General features: G+C 48.7%; 1 protein-coding gene across 1 annotated transcript in view; it reads right to left on the reverse strand.

Moving 5' to 3' along the window:
* LOC115541616 (mediator of RNA polymerase II transcription subunit 13-like) overlaps positions 1-12848 on the reverse strand; it is a 175349-nt gene that overhangs the window by 14463 nt on the left and 148038 nt on the right. The window contains exons 15-21 of the mRNA XM_030353442.1: positions 10210-10454; positions 9539-9714; positions 8236-9146; positions 7016-7195; positions 6207-6436; positions 5341-5539; positions 4537-4822 (exon numbers count right to left, since the gene is read on the reverse strand). Of these exons, the coding sequence (XP_030209302.1) occupies positions 4537-4822; positions 5341-5539; positions 6207-6436; positions 7016-7195; positions 8236-9146; positions 9539-9714; positions 10210-10454 (2227 nt within the window). The remainder of the gene's footprint in view (positions 1-4536; positions 4823-5340; positions 5540-6206; positions 6437-7015; positions 7196-8235; positions 9147-9538; positions 9715-10209; positions 10455-12848) is intronic.

Consider the following 12848-nt stretch of genomic DNA (forward strand, 5'->3'; position numbering starts at 1 on the left):
GTGTGTGTGTGTGTGTGTGTGTGTGTGTGTGTGTGTGATTACACCCACTGTAACGCAAGTGTTGTACCCTTCTTTGTTATTTGCCACCTTGTGTGTGTGTGTGTGTGTCGCCCGAGACTGTAGTTGGGGTTATCTCAGCCATCGTTAAGCCCCGATGCCTGCCGCCCGCTGCCACGAGACCCCACCGCCACAAGGCACCACTGCCCGGCAGCGGGCAGCGCGTGGTTCTACTTCAGATTGATGTGGAAGTGGAAGAACCAGAGACGTCGGAGATCCCAACGCAGTCCTTTGTGATTCATAATGTCTTCTGGAGGCGCACAAAGCTTTCGGCCGTGATAATATGTATTATATGATATGAATTCTATGATATTATTTGTATAGAGAGCTCCAGGACTGTAACGCAAGTGTAGTACACTTCTTTGTTATTTGGATAACCGTTCTGCTGTTGGCAATATGGCGCATAACACGTTGGTTCTTTGACGTCTCTGGTATTTTGACAATGAGACTGTAGTTGGGGATATCACAGCCATCGCTTAGCCCCGCTGCCTGCCGCCCGCTGCCGCGAGGCACAACCGCCCAGCAGCGGGTAGCTGGCAGCGGGCAGCAGGCAGCGCGTGGTTCAGTCTACTTCAGATTGATGTGGAAGTGGAAGAACTAGAGACGTCGGAGAACCCGACGCAGTTGTTTGTGATTCCTAATATCGTTTGGAGGCGCACACAGCTTTCGGCCCTGATATTATGTATAATACGATATGTATTATATGATAGTATTTACATATAGAGCTCCAGGACTGTAATGCAAGTGTTGTAGGCCTACACTTCTTTGTTATTTTGATAACCGTTCTGCTGTTATGGCGCATATCACGTTGGGTTCTCTGACGTCTCTGGTACTTCCACAACGAGACCCGTAGTGGGGGTTATCTCAGCCATGGTTGAGAAGGAATTGGGGTTAAGAAACTTTGGATTTCACTCCCTGAAGTACATGAACCACGACATGGAGGAGAAAGGGACTGTTGCCCGCGATTGTCTCCCGCTTGAGCCCCGCTTCCCGCTGCCCGCTGCCGAGGTACCACCGCCTCGGCGCTGCCCGCTGCAGGAGGCGGTGGTGCCTAAGCGCTATCCGCTGCCGAGGCAGTGAGGCTCTCTTGGCAGCGAGGCTCCGGCGGGAGACAATCACAGGCAACAATCCCTTTCTCCTCCATGTCGTGGTTCAGTCTACTTCAGATTGATGTGGAGGTGGAAGAACCAGAGACGTCGGAGAACCCGACGCAGTCGTTTGAGATTCATAATATCGCCTGGAGGCACACACAGCTTTTGGCTGTGATAATATATATTATATTATACAGATATCTATGTATAATTAGATATTATTTAGATATAGAGCTCCAGGACTCCCATCGGAGCACCCGGAGTGTTCTAGAATATTTACAGAACCTCCTCATTTGCATTAAAGGTGCCATGACATGCTATTTTATGGATGCTTTAACATAGGTATTAGTGGGCCACTAACACAGTATTCAAAGACGTTCCCGAAATTCAGCCGTGGTGCAGAGTTACAGCCACTCCGAGCCAGTCGCACATTGAGCTTCCCCCAAATGCGCTGTTTTGGTGTCTATAGCTATAATGCAAATGAGGAGGAGCGAGGCTGGTCAAGGAGGAGGGTGGGGGTGTGGCCCTGAGCAGCTTGCAGCCACGGTACCATGCGCTCTGTTTACAGTGGACGTATCGCAATGGCGAGGCGCACACAGCCTTTAGCCGTGTTCTGTATATATTTTAGAACACACAGGAGTCCTGGAGCTCTTTATCTAAATAATATCATATACATAGATATCTATATCATCTATATCGAGGCGTAGTCGTGGTGGGGAGGGGTTGCAGTTCGGTGGTCTGAGGATGTCGTCACTGCTTTTTGCAGATGATGTGGTCCTCAGTGGATCATCGGCCTGTGACCTTCAGCACTCACTGGATTGGCTGGCGGCCGAGTGTTAAGCGGCTGGGATGAGGATCAGCACCGCTAAATCTGAGGCCATGACTCTTAGCAGGAAACCGGTGGATTGCTTACTCCGGGTAGGAAATGAGTCCTTAGCCCAAGTGAAGGAGTTCAAGTACCTCGGGGTCTTGTTCGCGAGTGAGGCAACGATGGAGCGTGAGATTGGCCGGAGAATCGGAGCAGCGGGGGCGGTATTGCGTTCGCTTTACCGCACTGTTGTTACGAAAAGAGAGCTGAGCCGCAAGGCAAAGCTCTCGATCTACCGGTCGATCTTCGTTCCTATCCTCAACTATGGTCATAAGGTTTGGTGATGATTGAAAGGACGAGATCGCGGGTACAAGCGGCCGAGATGAGTTTTCTCAGAAGGGTGGCTGGCGTCTCCCTTAGGGATAGGGTGAGAAGCTCAGCCATCCGTGAGGAACTCGGATTAGAGGCGCTGCTCCTTTACTTAGAAAGGAGTCAGCTGAGGTGGTTCGGGCATCTGGTAAGGATGCCTACTGGGTGCCTCTTGGGAAGACCCAGGACTAGGTGGCGAGATTATATCTCAACACTGGCCTGGGAACGCCTCGGGATCCCCCCGTCAGAGCCGGTGAATGTGGCCCGCGAAAGGGAAGGCTGGGGCCCCCTGCTTGAGCTGGTCCCCCCGCGACCCGACCCCGGATAAGCGGATGAAGATGAGATGAGATGGGATGAGATGAGAGATCTATATCATATAATATATATTATCATGGCCAAAAGCTGTGTGAGCCAATATTATGAATCTCAAACGACCGCGTTGGGTTCTCCGACGTTCCTGGTTCTTCCACGTCCACATCAATCTGAAGAAGTCTGAACCGCGACATGGAGGAGAAAGGGATTGTTGCCGGGCAGCGCTTAGGCACCTCTGCCTCCTGCAGCGCCGAGGCGGTGGTCCCTCGGCAGCGGGGAGCGGGGCTCAAGCGGGAGACATCCGCGGCCAACAATCCCTTTCTCCTCCATGTCGTGGTACATGTTCTTGAGGGAGTCAAAGCCAAAGTTCCTTTCCCCCAATTCATTCTCAACCATGGCTGAGATAACCCCCACTACGAGTCTCGTTGTATAAATACCAGACGAGAGTCCGACGTGTAATGCGCCATAACACCAAAAGCAGAACGGTTATCCAAATGACAAGGAAGTGTACAGCACTTCCTAGTTATTTGGATAACCGTTCTGCTTTTACAGTCCTGGAGCTCTATGTCTTAATAATATCATATAATGCATAGATAAATATATTTCATATAATACATATTATCACGACCAAAAGCTGTGTGCGCCTCCAGACGATATTATGAATCACAAAAGACTTTGTCGGGTTCTCCGACGTCTCTGGTTCTTCCACTTTCACATCAATCTGAAGTAGACTGAACCGCTCGCTGCCTGCTGCCGGCTGCCCGCTGCTGGGCGGTGGTGCCTCGCGGCGGTGATGCCTCACGGCAACCGGCGGCATGTCGCAGTTCATGTACTTCAGGGAATCATAGCCATAGTTCCTTTCCCCCAATTCCATCTCAACCATGGCTGAGATAACCCCCACTACATTCTCGTTGTGGAAATACAAGAGACGTCAAAGAACCGACAAGAAACACTTGCGTTACAGTGTGTGTATTCACACACACACATATGTGGCGCTCACACGGTCGTGTCTCATTGGCGGGCCAAATTCTCTGGGCGGGCCAGGCAGAGTAAGGGGAGGAGCTTAGATGGTATGAAACCACATTCCAAGTCAGCGCGCTTGAGCCTCCGTTTTTTCAAAGGCGAGCCGAAACCCTAGCAGGCTAGGGGAACTCATATTTATGTTAGAAAACCTCATAAAGTGAGATTTTCATGCCATGGAACCTTTAAAGCTACAGACACCGAAACGGTGCGTTTGGGGAAAGCTCAATGTGCGACTGGCTCGTAGTGGCTGTAATTCTGCACCACGGCTGAATTTCGGGAACCTCTTCAAATACTGTGTTAGGGGCCCACTAATATCTATATTAAAGCATCCATAAAGCAGCAAGCCATGGGACCTTTAACTGCTTTATTTGTTGTATTCTTTATTGTAGTCTTTACTGTATTCCGTATTATATTATTTACTGTATTACTGTATTCTTTACTGCGTTCTTTATTGTATTATTTACTGCATTTATTGATGTATATTTATATTATTATTTACTGTATTCTTTGCTGTATTCTTAATTGCATGATTTACTGTATTCTTTGCTGTATTCTTTATTGCTGCCGGGAGACACTAGTAAATCATCAACCTCTGCCTCAAGTGTGTTAACTGAACCATACACAGTTCAGATATGAAATGCTTTTCTACTACACACAAACTACATGGAGTATTATGTCCATTTACATTGAGTAATTAAACACCTTATCCAAAGCGACCAGTACGGCTGACAACAATCAAATTATATCATAAAAATTTGACAAACTAATGATACTTATAAACAAGTTGACAACTTGTCAGACCCGTCTTAGTGTCAGACCCTAAGACATGCTCTCAGAGTACCGTGTAGTGATAGGGAGGGAGGGAGGGGTTCCTACAGTTCTGGGGGTTCTGCTGGTGTGTTGGCTGGTGCTGAGGAGGAAGAGGAAGAAGTAGAAGGTGGGGGCCTTCCCTGCATCGTCTCCCCCGTCTGGCTCCCCGATGGGGCCGGGGTGGTTCCTGAGCTGAGCGCCCCAGGGGCCTGCTCTCCGTCTGGGGCCCCTGGGGGATGCTGGCCGGTGGACGCTGGGGGCTGGGGGGTGGGGGTGGAGGTGGTGGTGGGGTGAGGTTGGTTGGGGGGCAACAAGAGGCTGCTGTCCAAAGGTAAGGCTGACAACTGAGGAGCTGAGAGAAGAACAAATACAGTGAGTTAGGTTCATGAAACAGATAGGACATAACCCTGGACCCATGGTTCTATTGCAGGAACTAAAGTTCCATTGAGGGTTATTGATGTCAATAGGGAATACAGTTGGATCAAATCTATAATAACAATAAAACAAGTGGAACACATGGATAAGGAGGTAGATGTTCTTGGTTAGGTCCACGTCTCCTCCTAGCTAAGTGCCAGGATGCCCCAGAGCCTTGCTCCAGGGCCAGGGGACTGTTCCTGACCAGCTGACCGCGGGCGTATATCAATGAGTGTATGAAAGGGTGAATGTGAGGCACTAATGAGTGCTTTATTAAGTCACAGGTCATAGGTCACAGGTCAGAGAAGTGCTATTTAAATGCAGTCCATTTACAAGGAAAAAAGCATCCTGGGAGGTCATCCATGACAAAATAACATCTAAAATCTGAAAATGTGAATGTGAATGTGAATCTGACGATTCAAATGAAGCTTTATTGGTGTATGAACCCTCTCTCACCTAGATGCTGCCTGCAGACAGAAGCGTAGAGATTGAGTTTGCTGAGGTTGTCGTTGTGGTGCTGGCCGGCCCAGGGTCCCGTGAACCACTGGTCGGGCGGATGGTCCTCTGGGCCGGCCCTCTCCCCCTCCTCCCCCACATGCACGATGCCGGTCCGGGACACCCGGGACAGGGGCCGGTGCTTCCCCAGCCGGCAGGTCTGGAAGGAAGGGGGTGGTGAAGCATCATGGCTCCATAGAATCTCACTGTGAGCAATTATCATTATTAAACACAGGCTCTTGGAATACAGCAATACAAATGTTCATATACTGCATGTCATGACAACATCCGCTGTGGTCCATGTGTCGCATATAAACAAATTATTATTATTTAATTAAATACAAAAAAAAAAAGACGAAATAATATAATTAAACATTAGGGCTGAAGCAGTCACTGTACTGTAGGTCATCCCTTAAACCATGGCTGCCCATTGGGTGGCCAGCGCCTTGCTATCTATACACCCATATTATACTTAATGTACTGCAAAATTAACATTTTGGCCCACGACCCTCCCCCCAGATTAAATTTTGGCCCTCCAATGGGAAGAATTTGGGCACCCCTGCCTTAGACCAACAGAAATATACACTGATTCTCCTGTTTATTCTCTAACTGAACAAGGTGAACAAGGAGGTGAACAAGGAGAACAAGGAGGAGAACAAGGAGGAGAAAAAGGGGAACGAGGAGGAGAACAAGAAGTCGGAAAAGGTGAACAAGCTGGTGAAAAAGGAAGAGAAACATGGTGGTGAACAATGAGGCGGACAAGGAGGTGAACAAGGAGGGGAACAAGCAGGAGAACAGGGAGGTGAACAGGCTAACCCCCCCGGTACCTCGTAGACGGCACTGAGCTCGGTGAAGAAGGCGCGCGCCCCGGCCAGCATGAGGGGGCTGTCGGGGCAGAGCACCAGGTAGGCCACGTCGCTCGGACCCCCGTAGGGCTCCAGCAGCAGCTTGTCCCAGAGGGGCAGGGCCAGCGGCGACAGTGCCAGGATGTCCCGCTGGCGGTCGTATCCCAGCAGCAGCGGGGGGATAGGCAGCGGCTCGGGAGACTCCTCTGAACCTGGGGGGGGCAGAGCGCCGTAGAGCCACGCGGTCAGGAACCAAACCCCCCAGACAAACCCAACCAAAGAGAGAGCAGAACCACTGAGCACCTTGGGTTACTTTGATGCTATTAACTGACTACTACTCACTCACTACTTGATCATACTTAACCTTTTGCTGCTTTATGTTGCCATTATATGCTGCCCCCTCCTAACAGCCCTGGAGGAGGGACGCCCTGTCTGTCTTCCTCTCTAGCAGGCCTTTCACACATGCCCTCTACAGCGGATATTCTCAAGCCAATACCCTGAGGGGCTGTATGTGTGAAGACAAATGCCCCAATCCGCCCCGCTGGAGTTTACCCACCATGCCCCTAGTGTAGAGCCCGGAAAATCAGAGGGACCCAAAATACACAACCACCGAGTGGGCGTGTTGCTTATGTGTTGATGCTGCCTGTTTCTATTATTCAAATGGGAGCACAGAGTGGAGCTGCTTCCTACTTTCTGTATTTTTCCTTAAACCTAGGTAAAGCCTCCGCAACGATTCATTTAGATAACAAACAAATAAAACAGGAGGAATGAGGTGATCCCAGGCCCCTCACCGTACGAGCCCCGCCCGGCCATCTTGTGGAACTGCTGCCAGGTGAGCGGGCCCTGGACGTGCTGGATGTTCTCCCAGGTCCGACCGCTCTTCTTCTTCTGGATGGCGTCCTGCAGGAAGGGCTGCAGGGACAGCAGCACGCGGACCACCTCCTGGGACGACAGCAGGCTCATGTCCACTACTGGAGAGACACGCAAACACACACACACCCAGGCACACATGCAGACACACACACGATCACACACAAACAGATATATATAAGACACACACGCATACACACACGCACACAGACACACATGGAGACACAAACAGACATACACATGAGAGACACACGCAGACACAAACAGACGTACACACACGCATACACACATGAACAAAGACACACATGGAGACACGAACATACATACACACACGAGACACACACACACACACACATACATTAACAAACACAAAAATAAAGCCTTCACAAAGATAATATATTGACAAAGCATTAAAGTCTGCAAACAAGATAACGCGGCCAGAAGGTTAACAAGGAAACAAAGACAAATACACACACATATATATCTACAAGATAAAACATCCGGAACGCTATTGTGTATCATCCAAAATATGATGCACAAGAATTATACATTCACAATAAAGTATTATATCCCCAATAAAGTATTAAATCAACAATAAAGTATTACATCCACAATAAAGTATTACATCAACAATAAAGTATTACATCCACAATAAAGTATTACATCAACAATAAATTATTACATCCACAATAAAGTAATACATCCACAGTTGGACACATACTATTGTGCATACACATTACAAATGATGTAGGAGGACAACCCTTACTAATCCCTATTACAGTCTTAATATAACAATGTTGTAGAGATGAGAATCAGTTTCCAGTGTTCCCATTCCCACAACCCTCTAACCAGTCACCAGGGGCTGCACCAATATCAGAAAAATTGAAGTTGCAGTTCTTTTGCCCAATATTGCAATTATTCACTAAAATGAACAGACGCAATCGTCGATACAAATTAGATTTGTATTTTTTATTTGATTTTAATAGGCCTCCATATTGAGATATATCATGATTAATTTTATTTTCTATATTTCTATAAATGCATTGCAACCTTTCACGATGAGCTCATTGGAGAGGATGACATTGGCTGATCATTGAATGAATTGTGCATCCCTAGCACGCGTGCAATGTGTCAAACTCACCGTTGGCATGCGACCAGGGGTGCAGAGCCGTTCTCCGAACCACGGCCGCGTCCACAGCGCCCCCAGCAGGGTTGTCTACATACTGCAGGCCCTGCTCCAGCGCGTTGTAGCACTCCACGCACGCGTCGCTCCCGTCCGCCCATTGCTTGTCCGCCAAACAGCTCTGCAGCAGCGCGCCGTGGCGCCCGTGACAGGAGCAGCCGGGCGGCAGGTCCAGCGAGGCCAGCGAAGCCACGGGCTGCGAGCACTGCTCCTGGATCAGCAGCATGACCGACGGCGGTGCCGGCGGCGAGTCCTGCGGTCTCTTGGCGCAGGGGTCGCCCATGGGGGGGTCCCGCCGGCACAGGGCCAGTCGGCGCTCGGCCGCGCGGCCCACCTCAGACCCCTGACCGAAGATATCCATCTCGTCTTCCAGGAAGAGGCCCGTGCCGTGTGCCAGGCGGCGGTTGACCACGGCGCTGAAGCCGCACATGCAGCGGTACTGGTCCTCGCGCGTGGAGTCGGGGATGTACACGCCCACGTCGGCGCCCTTCACGTTCATGTTGCACGCGCAGATGCAGCAGCTGTCAAAGTTGCGGTCCTTGAAGAGGTTGAGCACAGAGTCGGACAGCAGCAGCACGGCGTAGAGGCTGTGTGCCTCGGGCAGCGAGGGCCCCGGCCGCGCGTGGGGGTCCACGGAAGCCCCAGGGGGCAGGCCGGTGGACGGGGTGGAGGCCGGCGAACTGAGCTCCGTGCCGTCTTGCCTCACCGAGCCCTGGCCGGAGCTGGCGGCATTGAGGCCCCGGGGGGTTCTGGGTGTGCGGGGAGTGGGCACGGAGAAGCGAGGCGTGGCGGGGGTGCCGACGGAGGCGGTGTTGGTGCTCATCTGGACGTAGTCCTGCTCGGTGAGGGTGCTGACGCTGGGCACGTTGCTGGGAGGAAACGGAGCATCGAGGAGGTTAACCCCTTAATGACGCTGTGAGGACAGCCTTAATACCATGCTATAAACTGTAGTACTCAGGGATAAAAAGCGCCACACCAGAGACACTCCACAGGTTATGCTGCTATCAGGTGTCAAACAAGGCGCACACAACCTACACAGAACTGAAGAAATAAAGGTCAACTCAACAAATAAATCAAGGCACACCCACGCAATGCCCTTTCATTTGTTTAGCGTAGCCCAACTGATTCCTTGGAGAAATACAACCTCCATGAATACCAAAAACATCTTGTTCAATATAAGAGAAAAAAGGCTTAGAAGGTTTTATCACATCAAACCAGAACCTTCAGGTAATCCTTAATGAACAGGAGGCGCTGGACTCACGTATATCCGTCTCTCATGAAGGGCGTGTGCTGCAACAGGGGGGAGGAGTAGAGCTCCATCCGGGGCATGAGGGCCCAGGACGGCCGGTAGGAACACAGCTCGGGGATTTGCAGCGGGGGGAGGCACTGGCTGGGGAGGTCAGTGAGCGGGGAGAACATGGAGCAGCCCGGGGGAGGCTAGAGGGGGAGCAGGGTGGGGGGGGGGGGTGACAATGGGACGTCCCGGACCAACAAGTTATCCTCTACTTATCAACTACCTTCGAACATTATATTACTTAAAGTACCCGTGATGACCTAGTTCATGACATCTGGTAGTTTGTGTGAATGTTGGAATACATCCATATTCCCACCACTTTTAAATTATCAGATTAAACAAGAACACATACCATGACTGCCTGGCTGGATGAACGACTAGATCAGCTTGTTGCTCATGACAAAATGTCACATCGCTCAAGTGATAAAAAAAAGGAATGACCATTTAACAAAAAATAAATAAAAATGATAAACTCATTTAAAACCTATCCTGTCGAGTTGTACGCTGCATTTCGGCATGTTGTTGTTTTATAGCAGCATGATTTTTTGTCGCAAAATGGAATTAATGTCCTCAGAGCCCTGCAAGCACACACACACACACTCACACACACACACACACACACACGCCACCCCTCTCACCTTGAAGTCGTCATGTCGAGGGCTGATGTTGTCCTCGTCCAGCTCCATGTGGTACTCAGGGTGGGGTTGGTGGTGATGATGGTGGTAGTGGTGGTGGTGGGTGGAGCCCTGGTCTCCGCCCACCACCACCACAGGGGCCGTGGTCTCCAGAGAGGCATTGTCGCGGTACGTCATGATGGGCGAGAACGCTGGGTGCTGCTCTAAAGACGGAGGGGTGGGGAACATACGCTGGAGATCTGCTACTGCTGAAGGGAGATGGAGAGGGAGAGAGCGAGAGCATGAGAGAGAGAGAGAGAGAGAGAGAGAGAGAGAGAGAAAGAGAGAGAGAGAGAGAGAGAGAGAGAGAGAGAGAGAGAGAGAGAGAGAGAGAGAGAGAGAGAGAGAGAGAGAGAGAGAGGAAAAGAGAGGGCGAATAAAGAAGACATTGAAACAGAGGTGGGTGAGTCGTTTTGCAGACTCCTGGATACAGGATAAATACAAAAAAACAATGAGGTTACTTTAAACAGTTAAGCAATGGATAGACAGTAGTAACGTTTACATCCAAAAAATGAAGCAAATCTTTAGAAAGTTCGCAAAAAAGAAATTTGAATTAGGTTGTTTGAGCGGAAAACTACACATATTCAGGGCTTGTCGTATCCTTTTGATAACATGCTCTCTCTGTGATCCTGATATATAGTGGAATTGCGTTGTTTTCCATCTAAAATAGCTATAGGCTAATGTTTTTTTCTTCAATGAGAGCAAGGAAAAGTTTTACCGCTTCAGCGGTCCACAAACGTATCTATTATTCACATTGGCCAACTGTTCCATGGACGTATTTAAAGGATACATTGTACATATTTCGAAATTCTTTGCAGCCTTTATACCACAGATACTCTAGGGCAGGGGTCTTCAATTAAAATTGAACAAGGTCCAGTTACTAAAAATTCCTTGCAAGAAAGGTCCGAACCTACCACGTCCTAATAGCCTTATTTTGTCAAATACAATCAACACAGCATATTACCTTATAATTTCAGATGTATTTATTTTCAATTTCCAAATAGCTTACTTTCAACCATGAAAAACTAGTAAGACAAAGTAACGCATATTAACATTTCAAGTTAACAAAACAGGTACATTAGGCCTAGCCTGGCTCCGCCCGCCTAAGTACTTCCGCTCAATTTGAATTTCCCTTCAGTACTAGGTCTGGACCTGCTGTATGTAATTTGGTTTTCTGGGGCTGCCACAGCGGCACCCAATCAGCGAACAGAGGGCGTGTCTGAGAACAATGACGATGGCGTGTTGTCAACGATTAGACCCAGCTTCGAAAGTTGACTGCATACATCATCTCTGGCCTTACTATAAAATATTGATTTACAATGTGCAATTTTTCCCTGATAAATTAAATTCGACGAACAAAACCTGCAGCTGTCGTTGACAGACATTTTCGTGCAGACGCGCAAGGTGTTTGGTTTGTGTACAACCTGCGCGTGATTCCCGGCGCATGACATACGTCACAACCAAACGTTAGCGATTGGTTATGGCAGATCCAGAGTGGCACTGGGCAGATCCAATCATTTTAAACTTCAACAGACACCCGCCTTCAAGTGAGTTAACGTTTGTCAATTGATTAGGTCCAGACTCTCTGTACAAATGAAATGAAATGAAGTAAAGTACGAGAGTCTGGTAGAACCAGGCTACATTAGGCCTGCAATTCAAGTAAATATAAAAAGTGCATAAGGCCTACATGTGAAGTAAGCAGAACAGGAACACTAGGCCTACACTTCAAAAAACACAAAGTGCATTAGGCCTACATTTCAAGTAAGCAAAACAGGTACACCAGACCTAGATTTCAAATAAACACAAAAAGAGCATTAGGCCTTCATTTCAAATAGGCAAAACAGTGTCTCAAGTGGTGTTAGACCCAACAGGTCCTCACAGATCTCTTTCTTGTCTTGATGAAACAATCGCACATAAACCAAAAGCTGGGCCTTATCCGTTACATGTGAAGAATCATCAATGGCTAAGGATGGGGCACTCTGAACAGCCGCATCAAGCTGTGACAGTGCGTCATCTGATAACATTTCAGATTTTCTGGTTCTCGTTGCAGCTCACATTGGGATTTGGTTTATTTTTTCACACAATTCATTCCTTTGTTTACCTTCAAGTAACGTCTCAGCAGCGGCGTACAAGCACTCATTCACAACAGTCGTGTCACAGAATTTTTTTTTATGTTGCCCCAAAATCCATGCAATCTTAAGTGAGCATTCATATGCACGTTGCTGGCCTGTAAATGAGTGTGTGGAGACACGCGTAGACCACTCATACTGAGCTCTCAGCTCGGATATTTTCCACGCTCTTACTTATGACTTCTGGGGATACTTTTCCTCGAAGGATCTGTGTTTGGATTCGTAATGCCCCTTAATATTCCCCCTTTTTATCAGCGCCACGGTTTCAACACATAAAAGACACAACAAAGGTTTTGTACTGCCTTGCAGGAGAATGAACAAGTATTGGTCAGTCCATTCATCTTTAAAATGTCTGTTTTCGGGGTCAACTTTCCTTATTTTCGAGCAAGCCATTTTCTCATTCCAAATCGCTCTTCCGGTAAACAAAAAATTTGATTGGCTATTTTCTGAGTGACGCTATTACGCACATGCCGT

The sequence above is a fragment of the Gadus morhua genome, chromosome 4 (genome assembly GCF_902167405.1).
Source record: "Gadus morhua chromosome 4, gadMor3.0, whole genome shotgun sequence".
Lineage (NCBI taxonomy): Eukaryota > Metazoa > Chordata > Actinopteri > Gadiformes > Gadidae > Gadus > Gadus morhua.